Source organism: Entelurus aequoreus, linkage group LG08 (genome assembly GCF_033978785.1).
Source record: "Entelurus aequoreus isolate RoL-2023_Sb linkage group LG08, RoL_Eaeq_v1.1, whole genome shotgun sequence".
In the NCBI taxonomy this organism is placed as follows: Eukaryota; Metazoa; Chordata; class Actinopteri; order Syngnathiformes; family Syngnathidae; genus Entelurus; species Entelurus aequoreus.
The window spans coordinates 18,166,550-18,187,491 of record NC_084738.1 but is presented as its reverse complement, the minus strand read 5'-3'; the positions used below and the strand labels follow the sequence as shown (position 1 = coordinate 18,187,491).

The window sequence follows — 20,942 nt, the reverse complement described above, 5'->3', positions numbered from 1 at the left end:
CTCCATGCTCTCTATCACTGTTGTAGAAGTGAAAGAGTCACCTGCTGAAGCTGAGTGCTGAGTTCAGGTCGCAGTGCAGTGATGAGGAAGGTAAGCCGTAACTCGTAGAACTGAACACTGGAGGGAGCCGGGTGAATGATCCTGGAGGAGAGGCGCTCTTTGAGGCCGCATATTAGCCTGATCAAAATAAAATAAGCAGTGTGAAAGGTTATGGATAGTGGTGTCCCTTTGCAACTTTTCACTTCCTATATGCCTTGCATATTGGCCGTTGCTGATACTTTTATTATTATAGGGTAGAATATTAGAAAATGCTTGATCAAGTGAAATTAGTCAAACAGAGACCAATGGTAGGTATCAAACCTCAAATATTTAATATTAACTGCCTAGAATGGACTAATGCTGTCTTTAAGTTTAAGTCGAGTGTTAATTGTTTTTTTGGCAACTATTGTTTTTGAGCTATTGTGTAGCTGCTAGCTCCTAGTATTGAATAGCCTACCATGTTTAACTTTTGTAAAGGACATCACTAAAATAGACAAAGAGACCAACCTTGTGTGAGGACATTTAGATGTTAACTGGCTATTAAGCTTTGCAAAAGTAAACGCGCTGCAGAGCTGCTTATAATCAGAGATTTTAGATGCAAGCTTTTATTATCCAATACTTTTTTTTTTTTGCTGATATTGGACTGGCCAACTTATGATTATAAATATTGATGAATAAAGAATCCCACCTGAGTGTGCTGAACCTCTCCTGTGCCCAAGTGCTGTTGTATACAACATTACACAACACCTTCAAAGCCTCTTTGTTCTGCATCTCCTCTACCGATGTCCCATCCTCCTCCTCCTCCTCATCGTTGCCCTCCATCTTGCTCTCACGACGGTCCTTCCTCCCTCGCTCCAGCTCCTTGTGATGGACGCTGCCTCTGTGCATTTCGTTAATGCTGGGCCTGTGGCTTTCGGGCCAGCTGATAGTGTCCACATCGCTGCAGTTGGAGGCGCTGACGTCACTCTTGGCATCGTCTTCAAATGTGGAGCACTCTTCGTTTAGGTCGTTGACATCATCGTCACTACCGTCGCCGCAACACATCGGTGCTTTGACCTCAGAGAGAGAGGAGATGATGTTGTCGTAGAAATCAGAGTCTGGGCCGCTGGCGTCGTCGTTTGAGTCACTCGTGCTCAGCCCTGCCAGTTTAGCCAGAGTCAAGAGAGCGCTGTCGGTCACCAAAGGGCCCAGGACCCTCTTGTCTCTGGAGAGGATCCTAAGGGTGCGGAGTGCAATTCTTAGCAGATGGCAGTGCACTCCAGTTCTTATAAACCTCACCAGCACCACAGCCAAACTCTGAAAAAATGTACACTTGAAATTATTGACCGGAATATTCAAGACTAAGAGGGTGGGAGTTTCAAACCTGTCTGAGGAGGAGACCCCGGTCCTCTTGGTCATTCTCGTCACCATCAGAGTCAGAATCGGCACAACCCCTTACTTTATTTTTCCTAAACTGATAAAAACAGGAAATAAATGACAACTACAGGTTATTTTTATGGTAAAAACTTGTGGAGTTATTACAAAACCCAAAACCAGTGAAGTTGGCACATCGTAAAATAAAAACAGAATACAATGATTTGCAAATCCTTTTCAACATTGATTCAATTGAATACACTGCAAAGACAAGATACAGTATTTAATGTTCGAACAGAGAAAAGTACATTTGTTTTTGCAAATAATCATTAACTTAGAATTTAAGGGCAGCAACACATTGGAAAAAAGTTGGCACAGTGACATTTTTACCACTGTGTTACATCACCTTTCCTTTTTAACACTCAATAAGTGTTTGAGAACTGAGGAGACACATTTTTGAAGCTTTTCAGGTGGAATTCTTTCCAATTCTTGCTTGATGTACAGTTTAAGTTGTTCAACAGTCCGGGGTCTCCGTTGTCGAATTTTACGCTTCAAAATGCGCCACACATTTTCAATGGGAGACAGTTCTGGACTACAGGCAGGCTAGTCTAGTACCCGCACTCTTTTACTATGAAGCCACGTTGATGTAACACGTGCAGAATGTGGCTTGGCATTGTCTTGCTGAAATAAGCAGGGGCGTCCATGAAAAAGACATTGCTTGGATGGCAACATATGTTGCTCCAGAACCTGTATGTACCTTTCAGCATTAATGGTGCCTACACAGATGTGTAAGTTACCCATGTCTTGGGCTCTAATACACCCCCATACCATCACAGATGCTGGCTTTTGAGCTTTGCGCCTATAACAGTCCAGATGGTTATTTTCCTCTTTGGTCCGGAGGACACTACGTCCACAGTTTCCAAAAACAATTTGAAATGTGGACTCGTCAGACCACAGAACACTTTTCCACTTTGCATCAGTCCATCTTAGATGAGCTCGGGCTCAGCGAAGCCGGCAGCGTTTCTGGGTGTTGTTGATTAATGGCTTTCGCTTTGCATAATAGAGTTTTAACTTGCACTTACAGATGTAGCCATGAATGTAGTTACTGACAGTGGCTTTCTGAAGTGTTCCTGAACCCATGCCTGAGGGATCGAAGGTCACGGGCATTCAATGTTGCTTTTTGGCCTTGTTGCTTACGTGCAGTGATTTCTCCAGATTTTCTGAACCTTTTGATGATATTACGGACCATAGATGATGAAATCCCTAAAATCCTTGCAATAGCTCGTTGAGAAATGTTGTTCTTAAACTGTTCGACAATTTGCTCACGCATTTGTTCACAAAGTGGTGACCCTTGCCCCATCCCTGTTTGGGAATGACTGAGCATTTCATGAAAGCTGCTTTTATACCCAATCATGGCACCCACCTGTTCCCAATTAGCCTATTCACCTGTGGGGTGTTCCAAATGAGTGTTTGATGAGCATTCCTCAATTTTCTCAGTCTTTTTTGCCACTTGTGCCAGCTCTTTTGAAACATGTCGCAAATTCCAAATGAGCAAATATTTGCAAAAATAAAAAAGTTTACCCGTTCGAACGTTAAGTATCTTGTCTTTGCAGTGTATTCAATTGAATATAGGTTGAAAAGGATTTGCAAATCATTGTATTCTGTTTTTATTTACGATTTACACAACGTGCCAACTTCACTAGTTTTGGGTTTTGTACATAAAAAAAAAAGAATGTGCGTACAATCAGACTGTAAATTAGTGGTGCACCCTATGGGTTGTGCTAACAATGCTTTGGAAGACATGTTAGCATACATGTAATACAGATATAAGCAAAGTTTTGTAATAATGACACAAATGTTCACTGACACATGGACAATTAGTTGTTAATTCCCAAAGACGTTTTGCTCGATGGCAACAATGTTTTTCAACCAATCTTACTCAAATGTTACCCAACTGAGCTTGTTTAATGTCTAAAGGTGTGTACTGAATGTTGTAGTAATTTAAGTCACATTTGGTGTTTTGTTCAGCACAATATGTTGTGTGAGAAATTTCAAGTCAATCCGACTTGAATAACAGCGTCGGAATAATAATAACGCAGGCAACACAGGGGGGCGCATGTTCTGACAAAATGTCCCCCGTTTGTTTAGCTTATACAAAGAAATACATTTATGAATATGCTTTTGTAAAAATGTAATATTGTCTTAATAGTGGAATTTTATTTACTAAACTAATTAGTTAGATTTTTTTTACTACGGCGGTGCCTCAAGTTAAGAGTGCCCCAACATAAGTGTGTTTTGAGATAAGAGCTTTGTCTCAGCTAGTTTTTATACTTTAAGTTGCAGGCAAAAAATTTAGTTCCAAGCATTGCCGCTGTTAGTTGGCGAAGCAAATTTCACAGTGAACCCTGACCAAAAAAATCTGGTCTTATTCGCTAGCATTAGCTTATACTGTAGCTAAAGATCGTCATCATTTTGTTTTCCAAGCATGGTTAGGAAGAAAGAGTGTGAGAAGAAGTGGATGCTATTCATTGAATTAGAGAAATAAATAATCAAAAACATGACCGAGGGTTTCACCAACTTGGCAAAGCAATTTAATCATATCACTGCTTGTCTGCATGCCAGCCCATGATGTTGAAATAATATCTAAATTGTGCTGTTTGAGATATTGAGATAAACACATTTTGAGTTAAAAGTTCTGTCACAGAATCAGTAACAGAACTAGTAAATTGAGGTATAGTCTGTAAGAAATTTGTTCAGCTTTATTTGGTTCTTAATTCATATTTATACCTGTCTACTGTATGTGCTGTACTGCTATTGCCACTGTTTTGTGCACCATGTTGCTTCTATGTAATTCAATCTATTGTCATATCATATTCATTTATGTGTGTGAAAAGTGAGAAACCACCAATGCCCAGTTGCCACTACATTAGTTTAAACATGCGTAACTATGGCAGCGCTGTACCTCTTCCAGCTTCCTTTGCTACATATGAGCAGCCAGACAGCCATTAGCCAAAGATGCAAGAGAAGGAGAAAGAAAACAACATCAGTATATTAATAAAAGGCATAGATTCATTTGAACCACTGCTCAGAGGCTGCAAGTGAGTGTCGAAAAAGATTATCACTCTGGCAGGGTGAAGCAGCTGCTTTTACCGAAGCTCAATCTGCCTGAGCATGCAAGGATAGAGGATCAGGGATGTCTGATACAGCAGAATTACTAATAAGACTGGAGGAGAGCAGAAGAGGGGTAGAGGAAGGCAGATGATGCGTAGAGGAAAGGGATAGTGGGGGGCGGGGGGAGGCAAGAAATAAACATTGAAGGGGTGTGGCGGTTAACTCCTTGCTGGCAAATGCAGAAACCCGCTATACTGTAAAAGATGCTTACTTTTCTTCTGTCTCTCTCCTCTGCGTCAAAGAAGAAACACTGGGCATACTGTAGAAACACAGCCGCATGCATTCGTCAGTGTACACATCGCACAACGTATGTGTGAGTTTATGTTACCTCTCTGTTGAACTCCTGCAGCTGAGTGTGAACGCCACTCTCATCCCTGTGCCTGATGCACCGAATAATCCCCTCCACGTCCACGACCATGCTTGCTGCACACGCACATCCACCGATAACAGAGAAATGGAAGTTGTGCAATAATCACGAGTGATGGAGATTATCGATACCATGATGAACGTAAAGATAAAATGTGACATTTAAATGCACATTTAGCCGCTTTGTGTGTGAGACAAACGATTAATGATACAGACATACATTTGAACAACTGGTTAAGGACTTGCCGCTATCTTACCTTGAGGTGATATCCCGGAGGTGTGCTGTCACAGCTGCAGCAGCTCCAGTGTTTCTGAGCTCTACGTATGTGAACAGTGTTCTGCTCAGTTCACTTGCTTCACTTCCGCACACTCTCTCTCTTGTTAATCCAAAAGAGATGCTGGGGACACAGAGTTTATAATCCACTAATGGACTCCAAGCTTATATCTCCCTGTGATGACCCTCTAACCTTTTCTAGGTTTTTCCAGACTTGGACTGTGCTCTCTCTCTCACACATGTCTCGATCTATCAAATCTCGCAAATAGCTGTGGCGTCATTAAAAAAACATTACTTATCATAGCCCTCTCCTGTTGCATAATCACATGGCAGCTGAACCTATGCATGAAAAAGAAAATACTGCAGAGAAATTTAAATTGTATCTACATCTTGTTGAGCAAAACATTTTAATGAAATTATGTAAAGTATGTAACGTATCGTATTGAAACTGTGTACATGTTCAAAATAAACTCAACCAACCAACCAACAACATGAAAAGGCAGTTGTGATGTGCAGTATTTTGACAGAGTGTTGTTTAAACTACTCGCACCAGATGGAGCTATTTTCATTAAATCTTCAGGGGAAAACGTTTTATCAACTCCTGAAAATTCCAAGATGGTTTTGGACTCTTTCAAAAGCTAACATTATGAATTTCTTCCCCAACACTTTTAATGAGTATAAGTTCTACTGACACTGAGAAATAGGAGTTGGAAAACACTCAAAAAGAGAATTTTATTTTAGAAACATGCCTTCAAAATAACTACTTTGGAGGTATGCCCTGGAAAATACAATTGGCCAAACATTAAGGTCTTAATAGTCCCATTTCACTTTTAATAATAATACTACAAACAATGGGTATTTTACATAGGTTGTTCTAGAGTTATGATCAGGCGTTTCAAAGGTGAGAACCAATCTCACACTTTGCCAAAGTTTTTATTGATTCGATGCTAGCTTCATGGCTTCCTCAACTGAAACTTGTCTTTGAAGTTGGCCATGATTGTTTGAATAATACAAATAAAAATAAACATCAAAGTATAGGCACAATGTTGACGCACCATTGACGCACAGTCTATGTTTTTCATTGCACTGTTGAGCAGGAGTTCCTTGCCTTTAGGATATAAGTCTACGAACAGGGTCTGGTACTTTTTGTTGATTGGCTATTGTGCCACAGCAGACAGCAGACAGGGCTTAACAGTTGTCTATTGTCAAGTCAGGCGGCAGGCGTAAGGTCAAAGTTCAGTGCTTTCGGATAGCACTGTGTGGCTAATGCATCCATCTAGTTACAAATGACATATGCAAAATATTCGTATCTGAAGAAAGTGAAGACAGTCTGCAGCAGCGCCTGTTGTGTCTTTATGGTGTAAGGCTTGGCATGGACAACGTAGCAGGACAATTCATGTCAGAGTTGTATCTGCCGTTGGTGTACTTAAAGGCCTACTGAAATGAATTTGTTTTATTTAAACGGGGATAGCAGATCCATTCTATGTGTCATACTTGATCATTTCGCGATATTGCCATATTTTTGCTGAAAGGATTTAGTAGAGAACATCGACGATAAAGTTCGCAACTTTTGATCGCTGAAAAAAAAAGCCTTGCCTGTACCGGAAGTAGCGTGACGTCACAGGTTGAAGGGCTCCTCACATTTCCCCATTGTTTACAATGCAGCGAGAGCGATTCGGACCGAGAAAGCGACGATTATCCCATTAATTTGAGCGAGGATGAAAGATTTGTGGATGAGGAACATGAGAGTGAAGGACTAGAGTGCAGTGCAGGATGTATCTTTTTTCGCTCTGACCGTAACTTAGTTACAAGGGTTCATTGGATTCCACACTTTCTCCTTTTTCTATTGTGGATCACGGAATGGTATTTTAAACCACCTATATATCCACTATATTTTCTTGAAAATGAGAGTCGAGAACGTGAAATGGACATTCACAGTGACTCTTATCTCCACGACAATACATCGGCGAAGCTTTTAGCTACGGAGCTAACGTCATAGCATCGTGCTTAAATGCAGATAGAAACAAAATAAATAAACCCCTGACTGGAAGGATAGACAGAAAATCAAAAATACTATTAAACCATGGATATGTAACTACACGGTTAATGCTTTCCAGCCTGTCGAAGCTTAACAATGCTGTTGCTAACGACGCCATTGAAGCTAACTTAGCTACGGGACCTCGACAGAGCTATGCCAAAAACATTAGCTATCCACCTATGCCAGCCAGCCCTCATCTGCTCATCAACACCCGTGCTCACCTGCGTTCCAGCGATAGACGGAGCGACGAAGGACTTCACCCGATCATAGATGCGGTCGGCGGCCCGGAGACGGAGGAAGTCAAGCTGAGGTCGGCGGCTAGCGCGTCTGCTATCCATCTCAAAGTCCTCCTGGTTGTGTTGCTGTAGTCCGCTGCTAATACACCGATCCCACCTACAGCTTTCTTCTTTGTAGTCTTCATTGTTCATTAAACAAATTGCAAAAGATTCACCAACACAGATGTCCAGAATACTGTGGAATTATGTGGTGAAAACAGAGCTTTTTGTATTGGATCCAACGGGGTCTGAATACTTCCGTTCACTCCGTGACATCACGCGCAAACGTCATCATACCGAGACGTTTTCAACCGGAAGTTTCGCGGGAAATTTAAAATTGCACTTTATAAGTTAACCCGGCCGTATTGGCATGTGTTGCAATGTTAAGATTTCATCATTGATATATAAACTATCAGACTGCGTGGTCGGTAGTAGTGGGTTTCAGTAGGCCTTTAAGTTTCAAAGGGGAGTATGGTATAGTATATCTGCAACTAGTCTAACATAAGTGTTCATTGACCCTGCAATCATCAACAACAGAAGGGCCATTGGTGGGCAACCGTGATGATATCAAGACATTTTGGACGGTTCTGTGTTTTGTTTTGCGCTTGTAACTTTCTGTTTTGGCCAGGTAGTAGGGTGTAACGATTAGTTTTAACAACGAATCCATTCGATTCGATAATTGCGGTTGCAGATACGATTTTAAGGACAATCTAAATTTTTTGGACAATACGATCTGTAACGATTCAGTGAGTTGAAATCGATTCAGACAGAAACTTTTAGCAACCAGTGTCACTGTGAAATAAATACTAGCTCCTGGAGACTGCAGGTGAAGTTTCATATATTCCTGTTATTTATTGTAAGGAAATTAGATATAAATGAATTGTGGATACTAACAAGCAAGTAAACAACAACTAATAACCCAATATAAAGTTCCTTGACCCGGCTATACAGTATCTGTTCTACGCCCTGGCGTCGCCAATGAAGGACAGCGTCCCAGGTGTGTAGAAGCATGTATGCCCCCTCATCACTGTTGATTGTGTTGGCTCCTCGTTTCCTGATTTGCATAGCCTCCTTCATCCATGTTTTCTATTTTTTTCTTTCTGATGAATTTACTTTTCCTTTGCTGTTAGTTGTTGTCGCGTCATTTGGTGTTCCGGAAGTTGGTGCGTCGCTGTAACTTGTACCGCTGTCACTTCGTTGTGTCGGTCGCGTGTTTTGTGGCTTAAAGTTGTGTTGCGGCTTAATTTTATTGTGTTGTGTCGTTTTTATTTGTTGTGGCTTTTGAAATTGTGCTGTAGCTGAAAGTTTTTGTGTCATAACTTTTGATATTGTCTTGTGGTGTCTGTTATGACCTTTCTCGACCACCGTAGCTATTCGTCATGACGTCACAGACGGGCAAATAATAACGTTTCACATCCTTATTTTTAAAAGTGTTTAACTTAATTTAAAGACAGCAATTCTTCAATGTTTTACTTTTTCTACTATTGATAAAATTGACCGATTCCCTTTTAAAACAATCTTCGATCGATTCCTATCTTCTGTAAGGCAAACTTGTCGAGCAGTTTGAAATATTTGAAATTTAGAAAATGGATGGATGGATGAAATCGATCTATCGATATATCGATCAATCGTTACACCCCTACTAGGTAGTCCAACATATTTGCATTATATTTACCTGTTTTGCTTGAGAGGGTATCTTGGGAACTCCTAAAAAGAAAAAAAATCTGTGAGAAGATAATAATTTAAGAGAGAATGACAGGCTTTCCTGGCAGGATACTCACTCTTGTGCCCAGTAGGTAGAGGAAACGGGGCCAGGGGGTTCTCAAGTGTTCAACTGGTAGCTGCAGTTTTACAACAACAGGATGTACACAACGTCAAGGATAAATGGGAAAAAGAAGGAGAAGGCTCCCCCACCAAGTACTCCCAGGGATGTAAAAGTATATACCCTGAAGATGAATAGGGCACTTGAGGCTCAGAATATCAACATGTCAAAGTAAAAAAGTGTCACTGATGTATGATTTCCATGAAAACACTTAATTTATTGAAAAATTGTGACTAAGTGTCATAACACCGGGGGACACAATAAATCACATCTGAACACCAGAGACCCGTAAGACGATTGGAGGTGTCAATCAACTGGACTTAGCTGGTTACGTAATACGGCTTTACAGTATATTGTTTAGATAGCTTATGCACTCATGGACTATATAAAGTATAACAGGCTTTTTAGGGGTCAGTCCATCTTGTGTGTTTGTGTTTTGGACTAATAACTAAGTAATAATTTTGTACTATTACATGGATGGCCAGGCGAAATGCTCTCGCCATATGAGTGTGTCATGTATCACATAAAACAACGTAACATTAAGTAATGAGGGAATAAACAAACATTAACAACACTGGCACATCTATGTAAGCTACAATGCTAACATTGTACTCACATTTTAACAGCAACATCATGCAAAGTTAGCCTATTCACTGAAGAAAAACTAAATAACCAAGCATACAGTACAGCTCGTAAGCAGTGATGGGCAGTCACAAGCTACATGTAGCTAAGCTACATAGCTTAACTATATTGTCCAGTAGCTTGGCGGTAGCATAGCAAATTTTATAACAACTAGCTTTTCCTGTAGTGTAGCTACTTTTAGACGCATGTAGCGAGGTAGCTTACATCAAAGCTACAAGCTACAAAAACATAAAATGGAAATGGAGGCCAAAACAAATATGTAGAAAATACAATGACCTGGATGAATGACAACATCCATACATACGGAGAAACTCCATGATAATTGGTTGGGGTTCGTATGATGAGTCACCATTGGTTAAGGTTAGGGCGAAACATTACAAACTGGCCAATCAGAGGCAAGATAAGGCGGGTCATCGAAACTAGTAAGCAAACTAATAACAGGGAGTCAGAGACAGAGGGACGCTTCAAGCTGATTACTCAAAAAAAAAAAAACATTTAAAAATGGCTGAGAAATTCTCTCCTGCAGATTTTATTTTTCCTTTACTAATGAAGATGACGTGCAGGAAACCCACGATAATGTGTGTCTTCAGCCATATTTAGACAAATGAGATGTTTGGAGTAAACAATGCCCAAAACTTTTGTTTTTAATTGTTTACTATGTAAACCAAAATCATAAGAGCTCTCTTCATCTAAGACGTCCAACAGAAATTTAGGAACACACATTAAGGTGAGTTTTACTGCACATCACTATTACCAACTGTTCCCAAAACAACACACAAGTCAGTGTTTTTTTTTTGTCAAGTTATAGATAGATGCTGTTTTAATGTACAAACCCCAAAGCCAGTGAAGTTGGCACGTTGTGTAAATCGTAAATAAAAACAGAATACCGGTACAATGATTTGCAAATCCTTTTCAACCTATATTAAATTGAATAGACTGCAAATACAAGATACTTAACGTTCGAACTGGAAAACTTTGTTATTTTTTGCACATATTAGCTCATTCGTAATTGGATGCCTGGTACATGTTTCAAAAAAGCTGGCATAAGTGGCAAAAAAAACCTGAGAAAGTTGAGGAATGCTCATCAAACACTTATTTGGAAAATCCCACAGCTGAACAGGCTAACAGGTGGGTGCCATGATTGGGTATAAAAGCAGCTTCCATGAAATGCTCAGTCATTCACTAACAAGGATGGGGCAAGGGTCACCTCTTTGTCAACAAATGCGTGAGCAAATTGTCGAACATTTTAAGAACAACATTGCTCAACCAGCTTTTGCAAGGAATTTAGGGATTTCATCATCTAAGGCCCGTAATATCGTCAAAAGGTTCAGAGAATCTGGAGAAATCACTGCACGTAAGCGTAATAAACATTGAATGCCCATGACCTTAGATGCCTCAGGCGGTACTGCACCAAAAAACAACATCAGTGTGTAAAAGATATCACCACACGGGCTCAGGAACACTTCAGAAAACCAATGTCAGTGGTTGCTACATCTGTAAGTGCAAGTTAAAACTCTACTATGCAAAGTGAAAGCTATTTATCAACACCCAGAAACGCTGCTGGCTTCACTGGGCCCGAGCTCATCTAAGATGGACTGATGTAAAGTGTAAAAGTGTTCTGTGGTCTGACGAGTCCACATTTCAAATTGTTTTTGGAAACTGTGGACGTTGTGTCCTCCGGAACAAAGAGAAAAAGAACCATACGGATTGACTTTTACTTCTGTTATTTTTTAGTCTGTCCTTTGCCTCTATTTCTTTGTGGTGTACAGCCCTTCGTTCTTCAACTGTGGTTGTTTTTAAAGGGCTTCATAAATAAAGTTGGTATGGTATGGTATACGGATTGTTCCAGGCGCAAAGTTGAAAAGCCAGCATCTGTAATGGTATGGGGGTGTATTAGTGCCCAAGGCATGGGTAACTTACACATCTGTGAAGGCACCATTAATGCTGAAAGGTACATACAGGTTTTGGAGCAACATATGTTGCCATCCAAGCAAATTTATCATGGACTCCCCTGCTTATTTCAGCAAGACAATGCCAAGCCACGTGTTACAACAGCGTGGCTTCATATTAAAAAAGTGTGGGTACCAGACTGGCCTGCCTGTAGCCCAGACCTGTCTCCCATTGAAAATGTGTGGCGCATGAAGCGTAAAATACTACAACGGAGACCCCAGACTTTTGAACAACTCAAGCTGTACATCAAGCAAGAATGGGAAATAATTCCATCTGAAAGGCTTCAAAAAATGGTCTCCTCAATTACCAAACGTTTACAGAGTGTTGTTAAAAGGAAAGGCCAAGTAACACAGTGGTAAAAATGCCCCTGTGCCAAATTTCTTGCAATGTGTTGCTGCCATTAAATTCTAAGTTAATTATTATTTGTACAAAAAAATGTTGTTTCTCAGTTTGAACATTAAAATATCTTGTCTTTGCAGTCTATTCAATTGAATATAAGTTGAAAAGGACTTGTAAATCATTGTAATCTGTTTTTATTTACGAATTACACAACGTGCCAACTTAACTGGTTTTGGGTTTTGTAGGTAGAGAAAAGTAATAACATTATAGGGGTGGGCCAAAGCAAAGGCAAACTAAAAAAATACACACAGTGGGGTGCGGTGACCCCTAGAGGTAGTTGTAGGGAGTACCCAGCTAAATGACAGATAGTTAAGAATAATGGACACTTATCGGGTCCAATTGTACACTCTCAGTGACATTAACATCGATATCATACATGTGGGCCCATAGATATACATGCCGTTAAATGTAGCAAGCTACTTTTGCCGTGTAGCTTGCTACAATTCTATGGGGATGGCTTCCCCTGTAGCTTGGCTACATTTAATCAGGAGTAACTTGTAGCTTAGCTTACTACATTTTCCTACAAACGTAGTATCTTGCCCCTTCATTGTTCGTAAGTTTGTAGCTTAATGATCGATAGTTGGCAAAGCTCTATTTTAAGATGTGCGGCGAAGCCTGATTTCTCTTTTTTAACAAAGCTATTCTGTATGAAATGATGGGAGTTTACACGAAGCGGGCTTAACCATCAAGGATCAGGTCAGCCAGTTTGCCAAGTTGGTAACCTTTATATCCTGTTTTGAGCTCTTATTTTGTTTTGCTGTTTCCTATTACAGAATTTTTACATTACTCTTTACTGTCCGGTTAGACAAAGCTGTGGGCCCCACCTGTCTCGAGTAAGTCGTTAGTAGTGCTTTTAAGCACAGGGGCGGCACCATGTGGACGCCATTTCATTGTATGAAAATCCTTGCTCCATGTGAAGTGTGTCCGTGTGTTTGTGTGGTCCTTCCAGTCTTCTGAGGCTAACCTGGTCCTGCCATGTACCCTATTCTGCTACATAGGTCTGCTCTCACCCATTTTAGTGCATGTGTTGCTTTATTTTCAGTTAGTCATTTTTATATTAAGTATTGACAGAATATTTTTCTGTCATGTCATTAAAACCCGGAATTTCAAAAGCAGCCATTTGAGAACCTCTCCTCTAGAAAGTGAATCAAACAAGCAAGAGAAAACAGCCAATTTCTATCATGTTTGGCACTCATAAACTAAATAGTCATTTATTTCATACGAGTGGAGTCAACCTTTAAAACTGTTACTGATCTTGAATGATGCTTCAAAAAAAAGGGGTCATGGTGCCATGCAGTTTTACTCACTCGGAATCAGTAGTCACGGCAAACTGTCAGTCTGCTTTGGATGACTTGTTACTAAGCCGGAATAGGAATTTGCTTCTCGCCAAAGCATGTTTTGACAGATAAGAATGTTGCTATGGGAATGTAAGCCAGTGTCTAAACTTGACATGTGTACCTAGGTTTCACAGCCTAGTTATTAAGTGGAAAACTACAGGGTATTTCCTGTATTTTACGATGTATTGTGTGCTATTTTCTATTTTAATTTTTAAACTAAATCTCTCTTAGGATTCATAATTTATTCAGAGGTTAAATCCCTCTCATGTTTGAGTAAACATTGACCTCTTTATCTTATTGCAGCATTCACTTATCGAATATAATTGCTCACTTTACTTAATGCAATGCAGCTGCAGTTCAGGAGTTTCGTCAGCCAGGCGGCTTTGCTTTCGTTCGGCACGTAGTCCTTTTCCTGGGTTTGATGTGGGAGCATGTTTTGAGGAAATTATTCATGAAAACTACGCAAGAAAGGAGTTCATCCGTAATCATATGTGAGTTCATTAGGCTGAATCGTAATGGGGATGATGACTCAGTGCTCTACTCTAACAACACAGGCCAGCCAGATGTCACACACCGGGGAGGTAAACAATAGAGTCACAAGGGGAAGTTGCGCCTGTAGGGGCAGAAGGGGGCTGAGAGAAAATGAGTGTAATAGTCATATCCGGAAACGCATACGATTTTCACTACTATTATCAAAAATATTGTATTCGTTTCTTGAGAGGTGTTTAAATTGCGGCAATTCTGAAAAGTGTGAGCTTTACAAAAAAGTTATAGGTTTACTTAAACTTTAATGACTGGGGGTGATACAGACAAAGTTGCTCACAAAAGTGAGTACACCCTTATAAAGGAGTCCTATGTTTTTCTACATTTAAGTTAAAGTTAAAGTTAAAGTACCAATGATTGTCACACACACACTAGGTGTGGTGAAATTTGACCTCTGCATTTGACCCATCCCCTTGATCACCCCCTGGGAGGTGAGGGGAGCAGTGGGCAGCAGCGGTGCCGCGCCCGGGAATCATTATGGTGATTTAACCCCCAATTCCAACCCTTGATGCTGAGTGCCAAGCAGGGAGGTAATGGGTCCCATTTGTATAGTCTTTGGTATGACTCGGCCGGGATTTGAACTCACAACCTACCGATCTCAGGGCTGACACTTAAAACACTTGTTTGTGGTCTACATAACATGGAATGGTGGTTCTTTGGTCAAACTTTTGCATAGATTTTGTTTTACAGAACAGCTTCAAGCCGCTTTCTATCTCTTCAGAACACGCAGTTTTGTGGGTGGTCTTGGTTACGTGCCTCCACTTGCACTGTGTCTTTTCCCCCCTCAACCAAGTTGTAGTTTTTAGCGCTTCTATATCGAGTCTACTGACAGATATAAGTTAGAACTATGCGCTACTTTTTAAACAATGTCAACAGCTAAGGATTTTTAGCATGCATCTGCATGTATAAGCCAGTCTGAACCACAAGAAGAGGATAGAAGAAAAAAGAAACATATTAACTACAAATTTGGACTACAACTAAATAAAAATGGCGCACTTGCATGTTTTGAAGAAGGCGAACTTGTCGTATCAATATTTCTGCCATGCCTGCATGGTTTTATTTAAAAATTTCGGGATCCCAATACACAAAAGCAGGTACCAACAGGTAAGAAAGTGCCCCTTTAAGCAAATATTTTTATCAAAGTAAATCTTCTCAAGGTACAATATTATAGAATCATTTAGAGTAGCCAGTGTACAATTTCTATTTATCAACCAACTATGAAAATGAGTCAACACAGAGACATTATTGTCAAAATAGCTGTTAACACATGTGAGTACCAAGATAATTGTGTGTTGCCTACGGCAAAGTATGGTGACGGCGTCACGGTGTGCGGCTCCATTAGTGCTGCGGCTCATGGCAGTAAACATGTTTCCCAACATGTACTGTGACATGGTTGCCTCTATTGGGAATGTAGGGCGCATGGCAGAAGCAACTCTAAGTGCCTTACCAAGGAAGCTGAACGCAATGGAGTGGCCTAGAATTTCTCCAGATCTGAACCTAATTGGACACTGACTACTCTAAAGCATACCCAAGTTCCACTGATATGAAAGTGGCCCTTAAAGAGTACTTACTTTTGTGAAAGAGAGTAGTATTTTTTCCTATAATCCGTTTTCAAACAAACATTTTTTGCCACAACTTTACCCCGGTTTTTCTATACCGTCTCGGTTATTGTACCCCCCAACACTGCATGTAACAAACTAGTCTGTTTGCCCATATCAATGCACAAATCGAGTACCTAAATAAATAATCCTATTCATTGGTGACTCAGTCTATGCATTTTTTTACTGAATACGACTGCAAAATAAGCAATTTTTGGTATTAAAAAAAACTTGTCATTGTAAAAAAAAGTTACATCGACAATAAAACACATTTTCTTCTTAAGACCTACCTGTTCTCGCTGGCCTTTGACCTGAGCTGAGTCCGCCCATTAGGCCACCATTTTCTAGCCCCCCACCCCTTTGCTTTAGTTTGATTTATTTTTTCAATTTGTCGCACTTTTATTATTATTATTTTTATTTAGCAAATTCTTACTTTTTATTCGACCCTTTTTACCGTATTGCTTTTGCACTATCTTGTTCAGCTCATTCATTGTTTATGTTCTTTGTTTGTTTTTGTTTTTTGCTCTATGCTTTTTTAACCTGTAAAGCACTTTGGTTCAATTTAAAAGTTGTCGTAAACGTGCTATATAAATAAAGTTGACTTGACTTGACATGTTGGCATTGTAAAATGTTGAATTGAAGAAGAAAACACCGACATTAAAAAAAAGAATAATTTCAAATCTATTTTTTGTATCGTGACATATTTTTCATTGCCAATCATCAGATTTGTTTACGCCAAGATTGTTTTGTCTTTAAGTGTTACAAGTTTTATTTTTTCAATGTTTCATTTTTCCGATGTAATTTTTTTTAACATTCAACTTAATGGCAGGGATTTCATGAAGGGGAAGGGGCCATGAAGGATGTGAAAGCACATCCAGGTTTTGAGAAGAGGAATGAGTAGAGCGACCGATGTCACTGCTCGTAAGTTGAGAGTGAAAAAAAGAACAGTGAATCTGGAAAAATTTTAAATTAAAAAGGAACATTTGTAACACTTAAAAAACAATGACAGTGTAAAAAGATTGGCATTGACAAAACAAAACATATCCACAAAAAGTATAATTTTTTTTAATGTCTATATTTTATTTTCTAATTCAACATTTTACAATGCTAACACTTGTTGCTTTTTCTATAACAAAACTTACTGCCTATATGTTCTGGCTCTAAACCATTATGCCCCAAAAATCTGCGAGTACCAGCACTTTGATAAAGAAAGTGAGAAACACCATTTAATCCAAGAAAGAAGTATGAGTGTGGCGCCTATGTGGTTCTCCCTGCACCTCTCTCCACACATTGCTCTATTTGTCAACAATAATCTTTAATAAAAGTAAAAGTGGTGTTAGTGTTTTTTTTTATTTCATTCATCATTTAAATGTATTTTGCATTGTTCAATGCATGTAAAACTACAATCACTATGATTTTTTGGGGGGTGTCTGGAACATATTAATTGGATTGTCATGATATCTATGGGAACATTGATTTTTTTTACAGACAGTTCGGTCTTCGTCTGATGTTTTACTAATAAAATGGTATCACTCTACATTAAATGATAAGGTTTTAGGAAATGTATGCAAGCTCGAGCGGTTGTTTTTCTCCAAGCACTGTCTGTGAGGATTGGTGGGAGCAAAGGACATTTCAGGAATAAACACGGTGACGGCATATGTGACTCAAGGGGAAAAGGCACAGGAAAATCGGGGCGATAAAGAAAAGCCCGCAGGAGAATCAGTGTTATTTTGGGCCCGCCGGCGCTTCCTGCAGGTGATGGAAAAGAAAGAAGGATTTGTGGAACAATTGCGCAGCAGCAAGTGGACTGAGAGGAGAGGGATGGAGGAGGATGTGGAGGAAAGGCAAGGAGGGGGTGACCAGGGTTGTTGGATCAAAGGAAGGAGGGAAATAAAATTAATGTAAACATCAACCAAGGTGCAAGGTCACTTTGAGTATCATCACATGATCTGGCTGTCACTAAAAGCTTGTTTACCAAGCAATGCTATAAATTATTAGGAAACCTCCTGAACGTTAACCGATGACGAGAGTGGGAGTTGTCTTGGAATAATGACGACGATCAAGACACACCCTTGATCCAGTCAACCTATAAAAAAGGTTCTAAGTGGCAAAGCATGACAGATGTACAGACTTGATAGTCACTAAGAGACAACAACAAAACCTATTGGATTGATGGTTCACTCCAAAAGCACCAGTGAATTTTCCTATTTTCTTGGTGGTAAGTTAATTTACTTTTGGAGAATACTACCAAAACATTACTTTACTGAAGTGTTGGTGTCCCACAGGGCAGTGCGGTATGGAGATAGCTGTTCTGCTGCTACTGACTGTGCCTTTGACTGCTGCCTTGCCACTTAGACCAAATCTCAGGTCACTACAAACTCAGCTGCACACTTGACATATTTAACTGTGTCGCTCCTGTTCTAATTGGTACCTCATTCTTCCGGAACTACAGGTCGGACAAAGACACCTCACTCGCAGGGGACACCGTCCAGACATCGGGGACTGAGAGGACAGAGGCCCCACAAGAGCAGCACGTTCCATTCATGAAGATTGTTCCTTATCAGTCAGAAGATCAACATCTTGACATGGATGCAATTAAACACAGGTATGAAAGAAAATCAGGCTGTACCATATAGTCCCGTTGTTGTTTCTTCAGAACTACAGTATGAAAAAGTCATAAAAGTTGTTGTTTCATTGACATTTTTTAGAAACACAAGTGCTCACAAAGGCAAAACATGGGTTCTAATCCACATTATTTTATTTTAAAAGTAGGTTTGTTCCTGTTATTAGTAGAGTGTAAGGGGAGATCCCACTGAAAATGCACATTTTCGCCTGTATATGTGGTTATATTGTTATATGAGGAGACTACTTTATGTGGTAATTTAGCATTGCTAAAAAAACATAGCTAATGGTTGCGGTTTGCACGTTGCTGTACTGTAAATATGCTCTATTAAATACAATAGTGTCTAAGTGGAATTAACTTTTTTAGTATACCGATTAAACCTGGAATGACTTAATTTTTGTGAACAAATACAAATACTTAAGGTCTTGACTGGCTTGATTATTCTGCATTTTTGACAAGTTTGTTTACATTTTTGACTGTTTACTACTGGCAGAGAAAGACTGCAGAAATTTCACTCACATGTGTATTCAGTTCAGTTCAGTTTCGGTTTATTTCAAACAGGCATACGATACAGTGTAATGCTTCACATATTTCCAGTTTTTTCACAACCGCACGTCCGAAAAGGAGTAGGTAGAAGCTGAGCTTATTTAGTCCTACCCCTTTTCATACCATAGCAATTGTATCCCATGTCCTTGTTCTCTGTAACAGAACAGTATTGAAATGCATGAGAAAAATTCCAACAACGGTCTGCTGCAGGGGTGCCCAAACTTTTTGCATCCAGAGCCATGGTGGAAATGTCCCAATGGGCCGATTTTAACCTAAAGCCTAATTGTAAATGATACCGTTAATTAGTGTGAATAACATGGATAGATGGCCATTAGTTATCCTTGCGGACATGCCATCAATGACTGTATAAGTTTGAAAGAGGTTAGTGTGAATATGTATTAAATTTGGGATGCCACCCTATGTTTGGCCAAACAAAACAACTCAGTGAGCCAATTTTGGCCCACGGGCCCCACTGGTCTAGTGGGATACATTATGGTCCTCACACACCAAGCATATCTAGTTTGATTTTTTTTAATGACATTATTTTATCTTCTCTCCAATAGTTTGGCAGTAAAACTCCGTCGCAGGCGTGCGCCCCGCGGATGCAAGCTGGGCACCTGCCAGCTCCAAATCCTGGCCAACACGTTATACCACATCAGCAAAACAAGCGGAAAAGAAGAGTCCAAAAAGGCAAACGACCCTCAGGGATACGGCAGATAAGCCGGACGTAGCAAGAAGGAGATCCTAACATTGTCTATGTGTGTGTGTTCTGATTGACTGGTACTTGTTATGGATGTATGCGCTCTGAAAAAAATGTTGCAACCTTGCTTTGAAGAAAATCTTATTTAATTGTATTTACAGTAATATATTTAAATCTTGATTAAATTTTTAAGAAAATGCTGAATCGCAAAACCTGTGTTTCTGGTGCATTGGTGGTAGTGAGTAAGGCATCTTGCACTTTTTCCCCTCTCTCTTCATATTATAATCCAGGCTTGAGCAGTGTGATATTTTTAGTCCCATGCAAGATCCTATTTCTCGCAGCTCAACATGTATCGTATAGCTAACACACTAAAAGGCATTAGCGTTGTCATGTAATAAAACACAACTCCCCCAAAAATCCAGGTGTGACTTTCGTGTGGTTGTGAGTGACCACTCCTATTTACAAAGCATGGAGGAGGTATTTACCTATTTCCAGACCACACCCTCCTCACCTGTGTGCTTTCCTGGCTCTGCACCTTCTTTTCTCCTTTATTCGGCTGGCGAGGCTGAAAAAAATCTGCGCAATAAGTGGAGAGGGGAAAAAAATGGTCAGAAGATAATGGTTGGTTTAAAAAAAAAAAAAAAGGACATGAGTTGATTGTATTTCCTGGCATCACTGTGTAACAAGGAGGGGAAAAAATGAGAGACACTGGAGACGCAGGAGACAGTGGACACACAAACAGCAAATCTGAGAAGGACCAGGTGAGAAACTCGTCTTTAAAGATGTAATGGTGCGTGGAATAGAACAAGTTTAAGAGAGAGTTTGTGAACTTTTTTTAAGCAAGTCATGGTGACGCGTGAAAGCCTCCGCTTAACTCGTATGAATAAGACACATGCACACATTTACTGTCAAACAAAAGGAGCGTTTCGCTGCAAATACAAGCAAATAAACACTGGCTTATAGCTGCTTTCTGTCTGTTTCCAGTGTTTATTTGCGAACTGTCGAACAGCAAAGAGGCGGAAGTTAGCCGCTGATATGACATGCTAACATAACAAGGCTACTCGGAATGTACACATACCAGAAGTTCTTTTCAGGAACTTTTTAAATGGACATTTGTTTAAAACGCCGCCCGAGGCTTGCCTTTTAAGATGCTAAAATAGGTGAAGTAAGGGTGCCGTGTTCAAATGCAGCGATACAAGTTGTCCCCGTGTTTGTCAAATATACAGTATGAAGTTAAGAGAGGGGATAATAGGGGCCGCGTTCCAT

At 40.0% G+C, this 20,942-nt stretch overlaps 2 protein-coding genes across 8 annotated transcripts in view; one reads left to right on the top strand and one right to left on the bottom strand.

Annotated features, from left to right (window-relative positions):
- si:dkey-94f20.4 (synembryn-A) overlaps positions 1-20,942 on the bottom strand; it is a 24,557-nt gene extending 3,615 nt beyond the window's left edge. Inside the window, exons 1-13 of one of the 7 annotated variants that reach the window (XM_062055834.1) lie at positions 20,755-20,942; positions 20,583-20,674; positions 20,188-20,252; positions 18,239-18,386; positions 9,298-9,462; positions 9,192-9,223; positions 5,187-5,327; positions 4,892-4,986; positions 4,775-4,822; positions 4,355-4,372; positions 1,403-1,492; positions 728-1,335; positions 42-177 (exon numbers count right to left, since the gene is read on the bottom strand). In XM_062055834.1, the coding sequence (XP_061911818.1) occupies positions 42-177; positions 728-1,335; positions 1,403-1,492; positions 4,355-4,372; positions 4,775-4,822; positions 4,892-4,981 (990 nt within the window). In that variant the 5' untranslated portion in view covers positions 4,982-4,986; positions 5,187-5,327; positions 9,192-9,223; ... (3 more) ...; positions 20,583-20,674; positions 20,755-20,942. Of the gene's footprint in view, positions 1-41; positions 178-727; positions 1,336-1,402; positions 1,493-4,354; positions 4,373-4,774; positions 4,823-4,891; positions 4,987-5,186; positions 5,328-9,191; positions 9,224-9,297; positions 9,463-18,238; positions 18,390-20,187; positions 20,728-20,754 lie in introns of those variants that run through there. The other 6 variants (XM_062055832.1, XM_062055829.1, XM_062055830.1 and 3 more) reach the window with 6 other exon arrangements.
- Positions 20,243-20,942, top strand: part of LOC133655564 (transient receptor potential cation channel subfamily M member 4-like) — a 33,820-nt gene continuing 33,120 nt past the window's right edge. The window contains exon 1 of the mRNA XM_062055828.1: positions 20,243-20,437. Coding sequence (XP_061911812.1) covers positions 20,375-20,437 — 63 coding nt within the window. The 5' untranslated portion in view covers positions 20,243-20,374. The remainder of the gene's footprint in view (positions 20,438-20,942) is intronic.